The 21,499-nt window shown below is 41.1% G+C and overlaps 1 protein-coding gene across 1 annotated transcript; it reads right to left on the bottom strand.

Moving 5' to 3' along the window:
* Nucleotides 1-1,303: 1,303 nt before the first annotated feature.
* Nucleotides 1,304-19,786, bottom strand: MAT2B (methionine adenosyltransferase 2 non-catalytic beta subunit). Its single transcript, XM_072873293.1, has 7 exons — nt 19,617-19,786; nt 15,477-15,671; nt 14,442-14,556; nt 13,990-14,142; nt 4,905-5,098; nt 3,815-3,931; nt 1,304-2,732 (listed from the first exon to the last, which is right to left on the bottom strand). Exons 1-7 carry the CDS (start codon nt 19,677-19,679, stop codon nt 2,562-2,564), a joined length of 1,008 nt encoding a protein of 335 aa, XP_072729394.1. The 5' UTR covers nt 19,680-19,786; the 3' UTR covers nt 1,304-2,561.
* Nucleotides 19,787-21,499: the final 1,713 nt, after the last annotated feature.

Below are 21,499 nucleotides of genomic sequence, written 5' to 3'. Positions count from 1 at the left end.
GAGTTCCCCAAACCACCCCTTCCTGTTTGAACAATTGTAGATTTTACTAAACACAAAAAAGATTCTGCAAATGTAGAAGAACTTAAGAAAGTGCTCAGTGTGAGAAAAATTCAAAATTCCAATTCTCTCCTCCCAGTAAAACACCCAACTCATCCCTATTAGGTACTTTATGTGTCAGAGATATGTCCTTTTTCCTCCCTGGTCAAACTGCTCCATTTACAATAATGGCTGCAGTGCCAATTAACTTATACCAGTTGAAGGGAATGGATGGTTAGAGCACTTTCCTTTACATGGAAGAGACAGTTTTGCATCATCTTGAGAAAAAAAAAAAAGCCCCTTTCATTAAAAAAAAAAGTACAGAATCGGATACTGCCCTAGTCAGTACTGTAACATCCACTTTTTTTTTTGGTGGATCTAGCAATAAGCAGTTTGAGAACAGTTTAACAAAAATTAGCAATAAATCCAGAATGGCATATACTGCCTTCCAAATATTAATGTATTTTCCCACGTTTTTAAAATGGGAACAAAATAAAAAGAGAACCACTTAGAGAATTATTTGGCTACTTGATTTTAATAAAAGTGTCACTTCTGATTATGTATGCCAAGAAAAAAAAAAAAACAAACCAAAAAACCACACGCACAATGGAATAGCAAGTCTACTGTCCACCTCAGTGTTCCTTAAAATTTTTCTTCTTGTGGTTTTTATTATCCCCATCTCTGATTTTTCATATCGGTTTTAAGTTTACTGTGATTTTTTAAAAAATATGGTGTTAAATTTAATAAAAACTTAGCTGCCTGCAAGTGGAGGGGATGTACTCAGAATCTTCCTGATCAAGCATTGAGGCACAGGACATTTCAGGCTCATATTTTCAAAACCTTCTGTGCCTTTTTTTTGTGTGTACATTTATCACATCCCCAAGGCAGTGGCACATCGACAGAGAAACACTGATCCAACCTAATCTAACCCTGTAAATATAGTTCACTGAATTAAGGAGGGGTGGGGTATCACTGAAGGGGCACACAGATTTCCAGAAGAATTGCAAGTTATTTATGATTCAGGTAAACAAATCCTGATGGTAAAGAAAGAATCAACAACTGTTTCTTATGCTGGCAATATACATTTATTGTCATTTTGGAGATAGGTTACCATGTGTATATCAGGAGTTCAGACTAAAATCAGGATTATGAACTCTTAGCATATGCCAGTTGGAAATTAAATGACTGAATGTAAAGCTGACCTTTAGAAGATCTTCAGTTGGTCTATTGTTGTGTCGTCTGTCCCCCTCCCCCCCTTTTTTAAATTAAAAGCTGAACATCTTCCCCTCCCCCTTCATTTCAACCTCAGAAAAATAAATGATCATCCAAATGCAGCTTTTCCTAGTTTTACTAATGCTCTGCTGGCAATCTCAGAACATTTATATCGTTGATCTGCAACTTCAGAAGGAAGCTAACCTTTACAAACCATGTTCTTCCTCCACTTTACCTGGCTACTGAGTCCAACTTTAAGGACTAGATTAAAGCAAATTAAAGGTTTGCTTATATTAGGCTATTGCGATTACATTATTATGGTGCAAACCTTCAACATATGTGCTTTGCTGTTCCAGAACAAGCTACATCAGTGCAAGATCTGAGAGTCTGTGCAAAAGAAGCCGCAGTGCTACAAATTCTTGAAATAGCTTTCCTCCTTTCTCACATGTACTAACAAACATCTTCCTCCCACTAACTTCACCAATCCCAAATACTACCCAAAGAAAAGAGAAAGATGAAGATATTTCATGCTTTTATACATAAAACAAACCACCCCTCACTTGAAAAAAAAAAAATCCTCCAACTCCAGTCCCCCCACTCAAAAAAACCCAGGTCAAAACTATTTGCTCCCCACCCTCCCAACACTCTTCTAGCTTTTATATGTCACCATTAAAACAAATGCGTACAACTTACTGTACAAATACGAAGCTGCAAGAATTCAAGTTACAGAACATTCTGAAAATATTTCAAGCATAAAAACTACACTTGATAATTGCAAAAATAAAGTTTCACTTTTTTAAAAAGCATTTTGATCAGAGCTCAAGCAAAACAAACATTTAATGATTCATATTTCAGTTTAACTTCATAAGAACACCACCTTCAGAAGTTAAAAACAAAGAACTCAGATTTTTGGTGGTAAAGTAACTGACCATGTCTTTTAATGAAAATAAATGGTATATACAACAATGGCACAGACCTTAAGCATCAACAACATATTTCAGCTGAAAGTAAGTCTACAAGTGATCTGAGTCATTCTTAGCATCAAATGGTACTGATTACTAAGAACCATAATCCGCTAGGAATAGACATTAAGTTAGACTGGTATGAATGGAAGGAAAGATCCATGACGTCAAATAGGCTCAGTTTTTGTCACTGAACTTTTTTTAGGCTAACAATTTCACTAGTGCAAGACCATATGTTTACCTGATTAAATGAAAACTCATAAATGTCACAATTTAAGAACACTCATACAAAACTATTTTTTTCTTTTAAAAAAGTGCCACATACCATACTTTTACTAAAAAAGTTACAAACTAATGGAAGACTGTTTGCCTCCATCTCTTGTCAACAAGGAAAGGCCAAAGTGATTCTTTGATGCCAGCTCGAAATGGCGTTCTCTGACCTATCCCGAGCATCTCCAACTTGGAGCAGTCTAGCTTAGCATTCCTCGGACGAAGAGCACCCACAACTGGACAATCAGTAACCTAAAAAGTAAACAGAAAAAAAAAAAACAAAACCAAACACCAATAAGTAATCAGAAATGACAGAAAAATATTTATTCTCATATATGCTCATTTAGAAGTTTTCCTTCATAGCTTTCTATGTAGGTACATTTCCCTCCTCCCTTCCAACTATTTTGAGGGGGTTTTTTGGTTTGGGGTTGGGGTTTTTTTGTTTGTTTGCTTGTTTTATGGTTTACTTTGTTTCAACATAAGAGATGTCAGGCAGAGCAATGTGAAGTGTCCTAAGTTAAATTTTTCTCACTCAATTACTGCTCACCATTTATGCTTTTCTATGTTTTATTCCTATTTTCACCCTATGACTATAATCACAAGGTAAAAAATGCTCTAAAATGTTGACAGAACCATGTCTTGATCGATATACTTGAAGAGAAATAGATTAGGGCAGAAAAAGTTCAGACTAACTTAGTGTTCTCCATTCTTCTTCTCTCCATCTTCCCAGCCACATTTCCGTTCCAGCCTTTATTAATTCAGAATCCTTGGAATTTATTTTGGATATAAATAAAATCTTATTTACATGTTATATTCTCACAACATTATCAGTATGTCTTTAAGAGCAGTCTTACTTTCAAGTGTCAATAAAACTGCAGGACAGGTGTTTTAAGCAAAACAAAAATTATCTGAAGTTCTTAAGTGTATGTATTCAGAAATAAACCTGGACATTTTAAAGTTCTCACAGATTCCTACCCTCAAGTTAATGTTCTGTCAATCTGTAAGCTTTTTTAAGGACAAAAATACAACAAAAAATTACAGATTTACTCGTGACTAAGGGGAACCATTCTGCAGAAATACCATTACACTACAGACTGCGAAACTGGTTACTGACTGCCTGACTGGGTAATTTTCATAATTCAGCAGGTCAAAGCAGCTGTTGTTCTCCTGAGTTAGATACCAGACAGCATCTTCAGCAATACATCTGATCTGCTAGACATACTCACACAAACCGTCCTGAAGAGGAAGCTTACTTGTCTAGCTAGCATGAGACCTACTGCTTGAAACGATAAAGCACATCCACCTTTCTACAGGTCAAACAACACATGACTTACTGGTCTCAAGTGGCTGCTGGGAAGGTTGAAAGCATCTGCAATTGCACATGCCATTTCATACTTAGTCATCTGTTCATTGCCAGACCAGTGAAATGTTCCTTTTACTGATGATGGGTCCTACGAAAGAAACAGGAAACACAGGTGAAAAAAAGCAGCTAGCTAGCCCTCAGCCTAATTCCTGTGCAAGAATTGTGCAGAATAATCTTCCAGCAAGATCCTATCCTGAAAGGCATGTTACAGCACCTCACTGATGTTCTGGAAATGTCTCGTGCATGTTCAGAGAACACCTGGCTAGGAATTGAAACTGAAAAATGGTGTTACATATATCTGACCTGACTTTTCACAAATAGCTTATATTCTGTAGAATTAACAGGAGGGAGAGGAGTGAGCCAACCAACCAACCAAGGTCAAATAGCTGGGGAGGAGGAACTTGGCTGTTCTATACTATTCACTTACTCAAAAGCAAACGTCAAAGGCACGACACACATTCTGAATGTTAAACCGCAAACCGTGTACAAGTTCTATCAAACAAATGATTGCACTACGCCTACCGTATGTGCATGGTCCGTTTTTTTCAAAGTTCTATGTATGAAAAATAAAGGTGGTTGTTTGGTTTTGTTACCTTGCAAAGGTGGTAATCTGAAGGTGCTGTGGTGAATAAACACAATAAAGTATTTAAGTCCAGTGGCTTTTTTTTGCTACCTCATCGTTCTTAATCGAATAAACAAGGGCATCTTTGCAAATTGCATTCAACCACTATGGGTTTTTTTTTAGTCCAAAATGGCAATTTGTAAAAGGCACATTAGAATAAGTTAGGTATTTGCATTTCTATCCTGTAAACTAAAAGACACATGGCAATTTTCAGAAGGATCTGTCCAATCACTTCACTCACTTTTGTTTCAAATATCAGAATATCCACACGCTGTCATGTAAAGATAGTGTAGTATTACAGCTAGTTCTTTCCTCCCTCCCAGTGTTCCAGAAATGCAAAGAATAATGAAGGTTATATACAGTTCTCAGTTATTCAGAAACAAAGCCAAGAACTCAAACTGTTTTTACCTTGAAGTGGCTTGTTTCTTTAAATTCTTACCAGCATTCTCTTTTCTGCTAGTTGTCTGCAAACAGTTGCTACATCCTTGACATTAGTAGGAAATCTTTGTTGCCAGTGATCCATGTTGGCAGATTTATTACTGAACTGCACTTTATCAAACATAACAGTCACAGCACTTTCTTCCAGTCTTTCTACCTCTCCATACAAGACAGGAATCCTAAGTACTGCAGCATCTAAAAGAAAGCATATTTTAACAAGTATTAACATTGTTATGAATACGTATGAATGCTGTAGCATAACCTGAAAAGTGTTTTGGAAGCGTTAAGAAATATGTTGGCGACATTAAGCATCTACAAATCACAAAGAAAGTGCAATTAATATCTTTGCCTTCAGAATATCAATTTATATCAATCAATATATATCAAAAAGTTTATAAACACTAAGTTTATATAAACTTCTTTTCATTTATGCCATTGATTTCTATAAAGTTAACAAGCTTTCATTAACACTGCAAGAGAAAAAAGGAGGCCTGTTTGGGTTAGAACAAAAATTAAAAAAAACAACTGCACTATGCAGTTACTCCAGCATTCCCCATCCTCCCTGGGTAAGAGCAAGAACAAAAATGCCTACCAGTCACAAATCACCATATTCAGGCATCAATTACAAAGATTTTTCGCCCAGCATGCAGAAGCCTCCTGCATAAATGTCCTGGTTTCGGCTGGGATAGAGTTTATTTTCTTCCCAGTAGCTAGTCTAGTGCTGTGGTTTGGATTTAGGATGAGAATAATGTTGATAACACACTGATGTTTTAGTTGTTGCTAAGGAATACTTACACTAGGCAAGGACTTCTCAGCTTCCCATGCTCTGCCAGGTGCACAAGAAGCTGGGAGGGGGCACAGCCAGGACAGCTGACCCAAACTGGCCAAAGGGCTATTCCATACCATATGGCGTCATGCTCAGTATATGAACTGGGGGGATTTGGCCAGGGAGCAGCGATTGCTGCTCAGGGATGGGCTGGGCATTGGTTGGTGGGTGGTGAGCAGGTGCATCACTTACTTTTTTTTGTTTTTCCCTGGTTTTTTTTCTTCTGTCTCCCCCTCTCTTGTTATTTTCCTTTTCATTACGATTATTTTTATTTTATTTTATTTCAATTATTAAACTGCTCTTATCTCAGCCCATGAGTCTTCTTATTTGTGCTCTTCAGATTCTCTCCCCCATCCCACCGGGGGCAGAGGGAGGGTGCGTGAGCAGCTGCGTGGTGCTTAGGTGCCAACTAAAGCTAAACCACGACAATAAAGGAGGATATTATTACCAGAAAAAAGACACGAACCTTAGAATGAATAAAAAGCTTGACAAATAAGGAATAGGTTAAACCACAACAGTCCTTTTTGGTGGCCAATGTGGTGCTCAAAGGGTTGAGATAATGACAGATCTGATCAGAGTGTGTTAAAACAAATTTGTTACAAGTGTTTATTATACTAGTTTAGTAGTAGCTGGTCACAATGTCGATTTACTCAGAGTTGTGTTACTTAACACCTTACTTGCCATATATACTGTTTATCAGTATTTGTGTGCTGTTTATCACCTCTGGGAGGTGGATTAAGGCTATTGCTTTGCTGTATTGTGTAACATTGGCTTATGCTATGATAAAATTGTTGTTCATGAAATGGATCTTGTCTTTGTACTCAGCACTGCCATCACCTCTGTGTTTTGGGAGCCACCTGTTGGAAATTATTGATAATTTCACTTTTTACCTTTTCTCCTCAGAGAGCCAACCTATGGGGGAGACACCTTTGTATTGTACTCTCAAAAGTTTAAGGTTAAACAACTATTTAAGAATACCATCCAGAGATCTGCCCCAAGGCTGGATAGTTATGGTTGGCAGGGTGTGTGGGATAGTATGGGCAAGTATCTAGGACAGTGGGCACCTCCAGCGTTTTGCAACTTCACCCCTGAACAAGTGCAGAATCCTGAAAAATTGGTAGAATATTTGGAAAAAGTATGCTGTCACCCTGGCAATTGCAGAGACACACAAATCACTGCAACATGCTGGGGCCTGGCCCATGCCTAGTGAGCCCTGTTCAACACTATTCAGTACCTTCAAGAGGAAGAGAAGGTCTCTGGATCTGATGACAAAACAACATGCACCATGGCTACTCCAACCCCCACTGCGACAGGTACTTCAGCTACTTGAGCCCTGGCAACAGATACTGCAGTGAAACCAGGGAACCAACCCGTGTCAGTATCAGTTGCCCCTATACACAAGAAGAAATCTTGGAAGTGAAAGTCAGCTCATTTAGAAAGGGAGGAAGAAAAAGCAGGGCCATCACAAGGAGAGAAGGAAGAAGAAGAGGAAGAACTTGTGGATGAGACGGAAACCACCTGATCCCTATCCCTGAGTGAGCTGCGAGATATGCAAAAAGATTTCAGCCATTGTCCAGGCAAGCACATTGTCACCTGGCTGCTCTGATGCTGGGATAATAGGGCCAGTAGCCTGGAATTAGAGGGTAAGGAAGCCAAACAGCTGGGATCCCTTTCTAGGGAAGGGGGCATTGACAAAGCGATTGGAAAAGGGGCACAAGCCCTCAGCCTCTGGAGGCAACTCCCATCTGGTATGAAGGAAAGATATCCCTTCAAGGAAGATGTTATATATCGCCCCGGGAAATGGACCAGCATGGGGAGAGGTATCCAGTACCTGAGGGAATTAGCCGTGCTGGAGGTGATTGATGGTGACCTGGACAACAAGCAGTTATCCAAAGATCCAGATGAAGTCCGGTGCACACGGCCCACGTGGTGGAAGTTGGTACAGAGCGCACCAGCATCATACACCAACTGATTGGCAGTAATGACCTGGAAAGATGGAGAGGGACCAACGGTGGATGAAGCAGCTAGCCAACTCCAGGAATACAAAGAAAGTATCTCTTCCTTCCTCGTCTCAGCTGTGGAGAAACTGTCCCGGGAGGTCCAACGATTCAAAGAGGGTATGTCCTATTCCCCACCTGTACAGACCAATATCTCAGCTATTAGGAGTCAGCGTTCTTCTGCTCAAGAGAGAGGACACAGAGGGTACACACCACAGGGCACCCTATGGTTTTACCTGTGTGACCACAGAGAGGATATGAGGAAGTGGGGTGGAAAAATCTACCTTGACCCTAGAGGCATGGGTACGTGAGTTGCAAGGAAAAACAAGAACACAAGGGGGTTCTTCCAGGAAAATTGCTGCTCCGGTTTCCAGTGGACAGATGCCCAGAGCAGAAGGGCTAATCTTACTCCTGATCTTAATGAAGGAACTCCTGACTCATATTTACAAGAAGTGGGTAACAAATACTATGATCAGGACTAGAGGGGCCCTGCCTCCAGCCAAGTGGAGGAAAGGGACAACCGGGTTTACTGGACTGTGTGGATTCCATGGTTTGCCACATCAGACCCCCAGGAGTATAAGGCTCTTGTATACACCGGTGCACAGTGTACCCTAATGCCATCAAGCTATACAGGGGCAGAACCCATCTGTATTTCTGGAGCGACAGGGGGATCCCAACAGCTAACTGTACTGGAGGCTGAAGTGAGCCTAACTGGGAATGAATGGCAAAAACACCCCATTGTGACCGGCCCAGAGACTCCATGCATCCTTGGTATAGACTACCTCAGGAGAGGGTATTTCAAGGACCCAAAAGGGTACTGGTGGGCTTTTGGTATAGCTTCCTTGGAGATGGAGGAAACTAAACAGCTGTCTACCTTGCCCAGTCTTTCAGAGGACCCTTCTGCTATGGGATAGGTGAGGGCCGAAGAACAACAGGTGCCAATCGCTACCACAACAGTGCACCAGCGGCAATATCGCACCAGCTGAGACTCCCCGATTCCCATCCATAAGCTGATTCGTCGACTGGAGAGCCAAGGAGTGGTCAGCAAGACTCGCTCTCCTTTTAACAGTCCTATATGGCCAGTGTAAAAGTCTAATGGAGAGTGGAGACTAACAGTAGACTATTGTGGCCTGAATGAAGTCACGCCACCGCTGAGTGCTGCCGTGCCAGACGTGCTGGAACTTCAATACAAACTGGAGTCAAAAGCAGCCAAATGTTACGCAACAACTGATATTGCTAATGCATTCTTCCCAATCCCTTTGGCAGCAGAGTGCAGGCCACAGTTTGCTTTCACTTGGGGGGGCGTTCAGTACACCTGGAATGGACTGCCCCAGGGATGGAAACACAGCCCTACCATTTGCCCTGGACTGATCCAGACTGCACTGGAACAGGGTGAAGCTCAGAACATCTGCAAGATATTGATGACATCATTGTGTGGGGCAATACAGCAGAGGAAGTTTTTGAGAAAGGGAAGAAAATAGTCCAAATCCTTCTGAAAGCTGGTTTTGCCATAAAACAAACTAAGGTCAAGGGACCTGCACAGGAGATCCAGTTTTTAGGAATAAAATGGCAAGACGGACGTCATCAGATCCCAATGGATGTGATTAACAAAATAACAGCCATGTCTCCACCAACTAGCAAAAAGGAAACACAAGCTTTCTTAGGCATTGTGGGTTTTTGGAGAATGCATATTCCAAGTTACAGTCTTACATACGTAAGCCCTCTCTATCAAGTGACCCGAAAGAAGAACTATTTCAAATGGGGCCCTGAGCAATGACAAGCCTTTGAACGAATTAAACAGGAGATAGTTCATGCAGTAGCCCTTGGGCCAGTCTGGGCAGGGCAAGATGTAAAAAATGTGCTCTACACTGCAGCCAGGGAGAATGGCCTTCCCTGGAGCCCCTGGCAAAAAGCACCAGGGGAGACTCGAGGTCGACCCTTAGGGTTTTGGAGTTGGGGATACAGAGGATCCGAGGCCCGCTATACTCCAACTGAGAAAGAGATACTGGCAGCATATGAAGGGGTTCGAGCTGCTTCGGAAGTGGTTGGTACTGAAGCACAGCTCCTCCTGGCACCCCAACTGCTGGTGCTGGGCTGGATGTTCAAAGGGAGGGTCCCCTCTACACATCATGCAACTGATGTTACGTGGAACAAGTGGGTCGCACTGATCACACAACAGGCTCAAACAGGAAACCCCAATCACCCAGGAATCTTGGAAGTGATCTTGGACTGGCCAGAAGGCAAAGATTTCAGAATATCACCAGAGGAGGAGGTGACACATACTGAGGAGGCCCCACTGTACAATAAACTATCAGAAAATGAGAAGCAATATGCCCTGTTCACTGATGGGTCCTGTCATCTTGTGGGAAAGCATCGGAGAGGGAAAGCTGCTGTATGGAGTCCTATACAACAAGTGGTAGAAACTGCTGAAGGAGATGGTGAATAGAGACAATTTGCAGAAGTAAAGGCCATCCAGTTGGCTTTAGACATTGCTGAATGAGAAAAGTGGCCAGTGCTCTATCTCTATACTGACTCATGGATGGTGGCAAATGCCCTGGGGGGTGGTTACAGCAATGGAAGCAGAGCAACTGGCAACACAGGGGGCTGCAGCACTGTGGCAAGAGATTGCTGCCTGGGTAGAGCACCTGATTGTAAAAGTACATCACATAGATGCTCACGTACCCAAGAGTCAGGCCACTGAGGAACATCAAAACAACCAGCAGGTGGGTGAGGCTGCTAAGATTGAAGTGGCTCAGGTGGATCTGGACTGGCAACATAAGGGTGAATTATTTATAGCTCTGTGGGCCCATGACACCTCAGGCCATCAAGGAAGAGATGCAACAAATAGATGGGCTTGTGATCGAGGGGTGGACTTGACCACAGACACTATAGCACAGGTTATCCATGAATGTGAAACATGTGCTGCAATTAAACAAGCCAAGAGGTTAAAGCCTCTGTGGTATGGAGGGTGATGGCTGAAATATAAATATGGGGAGGCCTGGCAGATTGATTATATCACACTCCCACAAACCCGCCAAGGCAAGCACTATGTGCTTACAATGGTGGAAGCAACCACCGGATGGCTGGAAACATATCCTGTGCCCCAGGCCACCGCCCAGAACACTGTCCTGGGCCTTGAAAAGCAAGTCCTATGGCGACGTGGCACCCCAGAAAGAATTGAGTCAGACAACGGGACTCATTTCCAAAACAACCTCATAGACACCTGGGCCAAAGAGCACAGCATTGAGTGGGTATATCACATCCCCTCTCATGCACCAGCCTCCGGGAAAATCAAACGACACAATGGACTGTTAAAGACTACACTGCGAGCAATGGGTGGTGGGACATTCAAACATTGGGATACACATTTAGCAAAGGCCACCTGGTTAGTCAACACTAGGGGATCTGCCAATCGAGCTGGCCCTGCCCAATCAAAACTTTTACGTACTGTAGAAGGGGAATAAAGTCCCTGTAGTGCATGTTAAAAACATGCTGGGGAAGACAGCCTGGGTTATCCCTGCCTCGGGCAAGGTAAACCCATTCGTGGAATTGCTTTTGCTCAAGGACCTGGGTGCACTTGGTGGGTGATGCGGAAGGATGGGGAAGTCCGATGTGTACCTCAAGGTGATCTGATTTTGGGTGAGAATAGCCAATGAACTAAATGGTATGATGTTAATTGCTATACAGTACTGTATGTCATCACTTTTATGGTTGTTATATACTGTATCAACAGCACTACAGTAAGAATCACCCAGATTAATGAAGAATGAACTCTGATGAAAGTGAGCAAAGTACAATGGCAATGGAACCAGAACTGGCTTCAACATGCAACAATCCAACACCACACACCATCTCTTCTGCCCTGAAAGACTGTTATGACAGATGGAGCCCAAAGTCATGGACTCCATGAACTCAACAGACATTTTAAAGGGATGGCCCATAGACCAAGGGAATGATATCTGTGTGTATATACCAAAAGACAGGGAAAATGATGGTGCTTAATTGGAATGTATATAGAAACGGTAGAACCTGGGCATGATGTAGATGGTATAGAATAAGGGGTGGATACTGCCCTGGTTTCAGCTGGGATAGAGTTAATTTTCTTCCCAGTAGCTGGTATAGTGCTGTGGTTTGGATTTAGGATGAGAATAATGTTGATAACACAACATTAGCTGTTGTTTTAGGTGTTTTAGGTGTTACTAAGGAATACTTACACTAGTCAAGGACTTCTCAGCTTCCCATGCTCTGACAGGTGCACAAAAAGCTGGGAGGGGGCACAGCCAGGACAGCTGACCCAGACTGACCAAAGGGCTATTCCATACCATATGGCGTCATGTTCAGTATATAAAATGGGAGGAGTTGGCTGGGGAGCAGAGATTGCTGCTCAGGGACGGGCTGGGCATTGGTTGGTGGGTGGTGAGCAGGTGCATCACTTGCCTTTTTTTTTTTTGTTTTTCCCTGGGTTTTGTTCCTCTCTCTCTCCCTCTCTTGTTATTTTCCTTTACATTACAATTTATTATTTTTTATTATATTTCAATTATTAAACTGTTCTTATCTCAACCCATGAGTTTTCTTACTTTTGCTCTTCCGATTCTCTCCCCCATCCCAACGGGGGTGTTGGGGTGTGTGAGCGAGCAGCTGCATGGTGCTTAGTTGCTGACTGGGGTTAAACCACGACACTTCTCCTAACCAAAGTAAAATATGTTTTTAAAAATATGCAAAACCCCAAATTGTTAGTGGAGATTCTTGCACTATACAACAGAAATGGACAGGGAAGTTCTTCACGCAACTACAGACATTTGATAGACTTAATTCTACCTATACAATATTAGCAATTTAGTGGTTGGAAGACTAATACATGTAAAATATTTATTTTTGTATGAAACAATAGAATTGGTATTTTCAAGCATCTTACTCAGCACCATCGTGAAATTCCTTCTGCTAATACCACCACTACTTCAACCTACTACTGCCTGACAGATCATGCTCAAAAAGGTTATGAAGCAAAACTGAACTGTTGAGTTGGGGGAAGGATCTAGCAAGATACCCACATGTACTTGAATTTGGTGCAGTCTTATCTTCATAACCAATCTAGAAGAGGGAGCAAACAGCATCACAAATTCAGAGATGATATTTAAGTAAGAGGTGGAGTGAATAAATTTTTATTTAACTTGATTTTTACTTAAATAAGACTTTTCCTATTGAAGTATTTTTTAGAAAGTTTATTTCTTACTAGTAATGACAAACCTGTATTATGGCCTATCCTTTTCAAATATAGTATATATTTACTTACTGAAAGACCATCACACTAATTTATCAATTTTTCAATTCTCTGGTTAGGCAGAGCAGAATCACAGTGTGAGTATCATAGTGACATATCAGAAGCCTCTTCTGCAAGTGCAATGAGATTATTGTCTTCAAATTCTTTTGAGAAAATAGAAGTGCTTCTTTCCTTATAATCTATGAATGGAAACTGACAGCTTACCAAGTAGAAAAAACCAAACCTCTCTTTTGTACAAGACATAAGTTTTAAATGCAAGGGAGCATGTTCTGTCCCAAGCTTTTTTCCTTTATTAACTAGAATTTTAAAAATTACATTTGTATATTTCGGATGCCAATTTTCATTAAGAAAAGATTTAAATAATTTTTTTTTTTAAAATAGTTGCTTAAAAACAGAACTATGTTACTAACCCTTTAGAAAGTGTTACAAACAGGAATCTGATGTGTGTGATAAGCTACGTGGGTAAAAATAAAATGGATAGCCTGATGGCTTATGTAATGAGAGCAAAACAGGAGATCAGGAGTAACAACAAAAGCCTATATTGGTTTTATCTGCATTATTATTGAATCGCAGGTCTGGTTTTCCTTTTAACATACATTTAGAACAATAGCAGTGCATCCCCCTAACTAACAGCAGTTATATATTAAGTGTGGTAAAGCTTATACCATTATAATACGTTGATGATATATTTTATCTTTCCTTAGGAATAGTTGATTCACAGTAGACAAAGGCTTGTGAATGTCCATCAGCAGAGACTAGTAACACAAATGAAGATTGGAACAAGTAAGAATCAAAGCTTTAATCCACCTATAAGCAATAGGAATAGTTTATGAGCAAGGAGACTGATTCCTAATCACATTCTTCTCTAAATCTTGTTTCCATGGTTTTGCAACTTTACCACTGACTTATGAGTCTACTAAGCTAATATACAACTAAGTAAAAATAGAAAGCCTCTATTAAAAATGTGTGAGTGTATTCTTACCTTCATTATTTTCCAGGACTGCCTTTTCACCCTCCAGTTTGGTTTTACCATATAAATTCAGGGGATTTGGTATGTCAGTCTCTTTATATGGAGGGCTTGTTCCATCAAATACGTAGTCTGTACTAATGTAGATCAGAAACGCTCCAACTCCAGCTAGGAAGAAAATGTTTATACATAGTCTATTTTAACTCATGCCTTGTTTGAAATCCCAATAAACCTTTAAACAAATCTCCAAAAGACCTCATCTTCTAGCCACATTCTTTCCTGCTGCTTTGTCCGTTCACTGATCCTTCACACAGACATGCATGCCACCTTTATAGAAAACAGACTGACTGCACACTGATCACAGAAATGACAATCAGTACTTTGAGTAACTTACTTCTATTTATGTTCCTGTATAAATAAATGCAGTATTTTAACAAGAAACCAAATCCATTAGACTGTCTCCTTACCTGCTTCTTTTGCTAAGTTCCCTGAAGCAGCCACATTGAGCTGAGAAGCAGCATCTGGTTGACTTTCTACAACATCTGGCCTTCTCTCAGCAGCACAATGCACTATAACATGAGGCTGGAAATTAAAGACTAATTTTAAACAACAAACACTGTCAAGAGATTGCAGTTGCACCCTAACTCTAGCGACGAACTCCCTCAGGCAAAAAGGCATTTCACTAAGTTGTGAGAAGTAATAATAGTAGCGGTATTATTTTTAATCATAACATTCTGAGGAGCATGTTTTCCTTAGGAAGTAAAATAGAACCAATACTGCTTCAAGATTTCGTATTAGAATACCTGATCATTAATTTTGCAATTATGATCTTCAGTAGCTTCAATTTTACAGCAAGGTCGAAGTTGTTGTGTTTTTTTTTCTTTTTAACTCAGTATAATAATATAAAATATAATAATAATATAATACATATCTCTCTCACACACATAATGGTACTTAAAAAAAATTAGCCAAACTATTTTTAGATAAGCCATTTACACATGGCTTATTTGACACATGCAGACTAATAAGTTATTTAAAGCCATTTTATAGAATGGCACCCTGCATAAAGTATTTCAGGTTTTATATATTCCCCTTGCAAATCAGACTGAAAAAACAGTCTGAACTTCTTACTGCGTTGCATGCTAGACATGCAATTACTGCTGTTGTATTCAAGTATTCTTCAACTTCGAAAGAACTGCTTCATAGTGCTATGCCAGTCACTCACATTTATCTTTTTCTTTCAACTATCAACGCAAGTGTGCTAACACGTACATCTGTTACCTGCAGTCTAGCTATGGTAATGATAGCAAAGTTCAGAACTATCTTTATCTACAGAGCAAACCTACACTCCAGATGTGGCAGAAAAGGCAGCCATATAATTTTTCAGAGCTCTGCCAAAGCATTAGCCCCACTAAAGCCACATGAACTCAGAACAGCACTGTCAGCTGATTACTAGATGCATAAAGTACCCTAACCATGTAGTTCATAGTCCAGAAACTTACCTGAAAATCATGGATAATGTCATGAACTGCAACAGAGTCCAGAAGATTAACCTGTTCAAATCTGGGCTGAGCTCTCCTGTATCCACAGCCAACTGCATTCCAATTATTTTCATTGAATTCTTTAAACACTGCTCTGCCAAGAAGTCCCGTAGCACCAGTAATCAAAGCTCGCCTACTGGGAATATCAACATCTTCCTAGGGAAATGAGAACAAGAAGAGTTTTCTTTATACTGTTATTTATTGCTGTTTTTTCTTTAAAAGTATGCAAGGCTACAGTCAGTGCTACTATATTAATAGTTTTCCCCGCCACATTAAGTGTTCTGGAGCATCTCGTGGAACACAAACATCCGGGAGCACCAATACTGTGCCTGTCAAGTATTTACACATATTTTTGAAGACACTGAAAACAAAACTTAAATGGGAAACTCATTTACTTCTACAACAAGAGGAGAAAATAAACCGAACCACTAGTGAAGACAGAATTTTAAGTTCATTCAAAATCTGATAACTTTGTGCAATTTGAAATGAGGGAAATAATTTATTTGGAAAATGGACCCAAAATATTTAAGATTTAGGGTCCACATCCTGCAACAAATAATTTTGGATAGACCGTGCCTGTTAGAGGCTGCAGCAATACAATACAACTCACTGTCAGCCTATCTACAATGATCTTGAGAATTAAAGATTTGAATTTTATTATTAAATAGAACAGTAATTCATCATTATTCAACACAATAGTCTAATAATAAGTAAAACCAAGATACAGCTTTCTCTTTTCGGTTTTACAAAATGCATCTGAAAGTGATTTGATAATTTAAACTCTCAATCCGTACAACATACTAAAGCTTTACTTCAGCTGCCACACATTTCAGTACTTGAGTTGTGTACATCAGTTCACACCAAGTTCATTCCTCTCCACCACTCACTAGACCATCAAGTTTCCAAGACAGCAAACATAAGGTTGATGTCTGTCTGTGCAATCTTTATTTTCCTTTCATGCTTTCCTTCTGTATGTATCATGGAACAAGAGCCTGCTAAAAACAAAAGTAAAAGCATATGCTTACATGCCAGCACAGAACAAAACTTCAGGTGTGCAGAATCCATAAATCTTGGATTTCCTGACCACTTTATACACAAGGACACTCTGTGATAATTTATTATAATTTTGTAAATAGTCTCTACTATGCAATTCAAATAGTACAGTCACTTCTGAGCATTCTTACCTTTTCAGCATTCTAACACACCACTACTTTTTGATTGCAGCACAGGAAGCAACAGAAAGCACTTCCAACTTACTGTCTGTCTTTCACCCTTAAAATTAAAAAGCTTTTGTTCCATAAGGGTATATGCAGAGGTGCATTGTGGAAACAGCCTATCCCAAAACAATTGCTTAAAGTTCCCAGCACACTGCAGGCATTTTCCTCAACTCTAAATCTTCAGGCAAAGGATAATTTATTCCTATCAGTACTGGATGACAATTCGTAATTTATATCTGGACAGCTTCCTGAAAATGACAAACTACAGCAAGTAATGTTTTAAAAAGTTACCTTTATCTTTACAGTCAATTTGACCTCAGAACACAAGTTTATTTACAATTTTTTAAGGCTGCCCATGTTTTCTGAAAAGCATAAGCAAGAACATGCAAGTACTGTTTTCTTGTTATGTACTTTTTATCTTAGCAAAGTCTGGATGGAGCATCATAGGACAGATTATCAGTGCTTCTATAGCCAGAGGGTACCTGCTAATAAACATCAAAGACTTGCTGCAGAAAAGATTTGAAAGGTTCTCCAAAAATGTCATGGAATATCCTTAATAAGTAGAAAGCGACCATCACAAACACACGGGTCATTTGTAAAATCTGACTTTTAAAGCATCATTCATCTGTTTATTCTACGCATCATAAAGAGGATGTTACACTAGCAGCGCAGCTTGAACTGAACACAATCACAACTTTTATCAAGTTAAGAACAGTTTGCATACGGTTGCTTGTCTGCTAGACTAACTGATTTTAGTCACTTGTTTCTGAGAAACCAAGATAAGTGATAGATGTTTCCCATAAATTCAACACAAAGCAACTACCAGTTTAATTGTATTTCACCTTGCCAGAAGTTAAACATTCTGGTAATACAAAACCTGCACAGATTAACTCTTTCCCTGTATGTTGCCTTGCTCCTTCGCAGAACGTCACCCAGCTGCAACAGCATTTCTGGCTCAGAAACTACAGACAACAGAACTTCCGAGGCCAAAGGACCTCTGAGGTTTAATGTTCCCATCACTGCTGTTTGCAGATGCTCTCACAGAGTTGCAGAAGCTATTGCTGTTACCTCACAGCTGTCCCCACAGACAAGTGAATACGTATTAACAGCACCATATACCTCAGTGCAGCAACCAGATCGCCTTTAATAGTTAGCAAAGCTAACAATTTAATTGCTGTTACTTGCTTTGTCTTGCAAGGAATTAATCACGGTCCTCTAGAAAAGAGGATGGCAAAAATCTGTATCTACTATCTAACAGTATCAGTGCTTAACTGAAGCCACATATGGCGTAGCATCTTCTGTTTGACTTCTGTTAATTTACATATTTTTTCTTAAATATGGCTGGAGTATTAATAACGTAATGCAACTAAAAGATAAGACTGCTCTTAACTGTTAGCCTAATGAGCTAGAAAGTACACTTTGAATTTGCCATCATTTTCTAGACAGTTACTATACATAAGAATAAAAGACATTCTAGAATTCAAAGGTTATCCTTTTGCCTGCAAGTTTTATAGGCTTAAATACAAGTTCTTGTTCAGATTAGCCTATCTGCTAACAAATCTTTTACATGTGTTTCTCAACTAAGAAGCAATCACATTCAGAGTCATCAGAGGTGCAAAAAGTTCTTAGCAACTAATTTTTAATAATACTACTTAAATGCACAATTTTAAGCTTTATAATAAAGCATCCAATTTAATTTTGCTTTATCTGATGATCAATATTCACTAAGAATTAACGTAATAAGAACTGTACCCATCAGTCTCATTCATGTAAAAATATATAAGTAACAACATCATAAGATTAAAAAATAGCATTTATGAGGCTTAAGATTACTTTGTAGACCCTACCAAAATACAAAATAAGAGTATCACTTACAAAAATAGTAAAGTGTGATGCATTTCAAGGTGAAAACCAAGATACAAGTACTCTTTAAGCTTTACATAAAAACTGAACTGGACAAAATCACGATGAACTCAAAAATATCAATTTTAAGGAACGCTCACTAAAAACGGAAGCTAACACAGATTTGCAACCATAATACAGTGACAAAAAAGTCACTACAGGAAAGTCACTGCAAGACTGAGCTCCTCAGTCAGCTCTGGCATCACTTACAGCAACAAAAAGCAAAAGGAAAACCAAGAGGCTTTCTTAAAGTGACAGACTGGCAAGTGAATACATATTAACCTTAAGAAAAAGTTGTCATGCGTTTAACTTACACGACAAACACTCACAACTGCGGCAGTTAACAGCTACACCTCTTCAACACGACTGATAATAAAACGCGACAACAGAAAATAATAAGCCTACAAAAGTAGCGACATGTAGAATTACTGCAGCGTTCCCCATTATAGACAAATCTTTTCCATGAAACAGGGCCGTTAAGATTAAGCGGTTTAACAATTAAGTGGGCTTAAACGACGTAACTTCCTGCTAGAAAACAAAAATATCCTTACGGTAATTAATGTAAAGCTAATGTAAAGCGATACAAAATTATCCAAACTTCCAAGGCCCGCGGGTAATCTCCAGCAGGGGAAAGGCAACTGAAATGACTTACAAACGACAACCCCGACGACAGAGCCTTAGCGAACGTGCTTCACCTTGCGCCGAGGGCGCACCGAGGAAGGCAGGGCCGCCGCAGCGGCACTGCCGCACTGCGCGTCAGCGCTTCCCCGCCGGCTCCGCGGGACGCGGCGCCTCTCCTCCCGCCACGGCGCTCCGCGCTCGGCCCAGAGCCCCGCTCAGCGGCACCGCCCGGGAAGGGCGGCCCGGCCCGTGCGAGGCCGGGGCGGCCGAGCCCGCCGCGGGTAGCCGGGAGCCCCCGCCAGCCGTCGTTGCGCACCCGGAGAAAACGGCCCCACCGCGGGTTCCCGGCGCCGCCGCTCACCTCCACCAGCTCGCAGCGCCCCGGCGCGAAGCGGATCTTGAGCTCCTTCTCCCGGCCGACCATGGCGGCGCCGCGGGGGCCGGCGCCTGGGCCGGGGCCTCCTCCTGCTCCGCCGCCCGCTGGGCTCGCCCGGCGCTGCGGGGGAGCGGACGTGCCTTGCGCCGCGCGCCAGGGCGCGCCCTCATTGGGCCGCGGGGACGCAGCCGACGCAGGCGCCTGCCGCAGCCGCGCGCTCATTGGCTGAGGACGCCAAAGGGGGAGGGGTCCGAGCGGGGGTTTAAAGGGGCGGCGGCACTCGCAGCGCTCCCGGCCGCGCCCCGCCCGCACGGCCCGCACGCCTCGGCGGGGCGGGACGAGACGAAGCTGAGCCCTGCGGGGCCTTATCCGCGGGGGAAGGCAGCAGTTCTAGCCACCGAGTGCAGCCGCCGCTCTGAGCCGAGGGCCAGGACGCGGGGGGGGGCTGGGACAAGCCCGCCGCTTCCCGGGGAAGCCGGGACCAGGAAGCCTTCGGAACGTTTCTGTCCGCAGCCAGAGCAGGAGGGAGAGGGTGACTAGTGCCAGCGGCCAGAAACTAACCCTCTGCTACCACTTGCAGTAGGTGGAAGTCATAAAAAAACATGTAAAAGACTTTTATATCAAATACATGACCCATATAATGTGCTTTAGCATAGGCGTACTGACGGTCGCAGCACCCTCCCTCTTCAAGAGAGAATTTAAAATTACAGTCTCAAGTCGTCTTGGGTTTTAGAAAAAACAGTCCAGATAATCAAAATTAGTAATTGGTATCTCACAGGAGAGAGGGGAAGAAGTCACCCTCAGCCCAAAGACCTAGTCCAGCAGAGAGAGAAGATCCTGGCTCTGTCCTTGCGCAGTCGCAGGCCGGGCAGCCTCACCTCGGCCGGCTGCAGCGCTGGCCCTGCGGAGCACCTACATTTTAACATGTTTATGTTGCTTCAAAGAGTAATCGCAGTTAGTGTAGCAATCGCATCTCTTTCAGAGTTTTAATGTCACGTTATTTGGCTGCTAAGAGATACCATTAATATAGCTCTGGCACATATTCAATAGAAATTACTTCATTTTCCTTTTAGAATGGTGCAAAATAATGCACATTGTCAAATTGCCTTTATCCTTCTCATAAAAAAGCTTCATATAAAAACTACTGGTAAAACCCACAGAGAAGGGGGGTTGCCTTTGGGAAAGCAATCACTGCTTATATTACTCATCCTATATACACAATTTTATGTTTACAAAATAAAGTTGGGGTTTTTTAAATGCAAGTCTTTGAAGTAACAAAGCTTTTTTACTGTGATACTTCTGACACACACAAAGGCAAAGGCTGCATGCCTAACATTGCTTTTAACAATAGGACTAAAGTTAAGCAGATCTGTAAGAATTAGTGGCCAAGACTTGTTAGCTATGTTCACTTAGATCTTCACTTGATAAATATTTCAGCTCGACTCTATTAAAACAGTATTTAATTAGTATTCAAGAAAACCAGCTGATACTACAGGAATTAACACACAGTTAAAGAGAAATCAGAAAATCTACTAAAAATTGAATGGAATCATATTGTAAATGACCTTATGACAAACAACTGACATTTACAGGACAAAAGAATATATATATATATATATATATATAAACCACTTTAGCCACTTTCTGCCTTCTTGGAATGCAGATGCCCTATTTTTCCTTGTAATAAGCTATGGACATTTAATTTCCTTTCATTAATCTTCAAATTCTATTAAAAATATCAGTAACTCATAACTTGAAATTCAGAAGGAAAACCTACAAAGAAATAGTGAACTGTTCAGCAGCACTAAGGTAACAACTTCACCCACATCTCACATCACACCCCTTCCTCCTGACAGACTGGAAGAGCT

This window comes from Ciconia boyciana, chromosome 9 (genome assembly GCF_034638445.1).
Source record: "Ciconia boyciana chromosome 9, ASM3463844v1, whole genome shotgun sequence".
NCBI lineage: Eukaryota > Metazoa > Chordata > Aves > Ciconiiformes > Ciconiidae > Ciconia > Ciconia boyciana.
This window is presented reverse-complemented; position numbering and strand designations above follow the sequence as displayed.

Bases quoted from the DNA above. Each gene is read 5' to 3' on its own strand.
- MAT2B (XM_072873293.1), bottom strand. From the start codon at position 19,679: ATGGTCGGCCGGGAGAAGGAGCTCAAGATCCGCTTCGCGCCGGGGCGC. The intron at 5,099-13,989 runs GTAAGAATACAC...GCTTTCTTTTAG, and splicing joins AGTCCTGGAAAATAATGAAG to ATGCTGCAGTACTTAGGATT. The intron at 3,932-4,904 runs GTAAGAATTTAA...TTTCTTTCGTAG, and splicing joins TAGCAGAAAAGAGAATGCTG to GACCCATCATCAGTAAAAGG.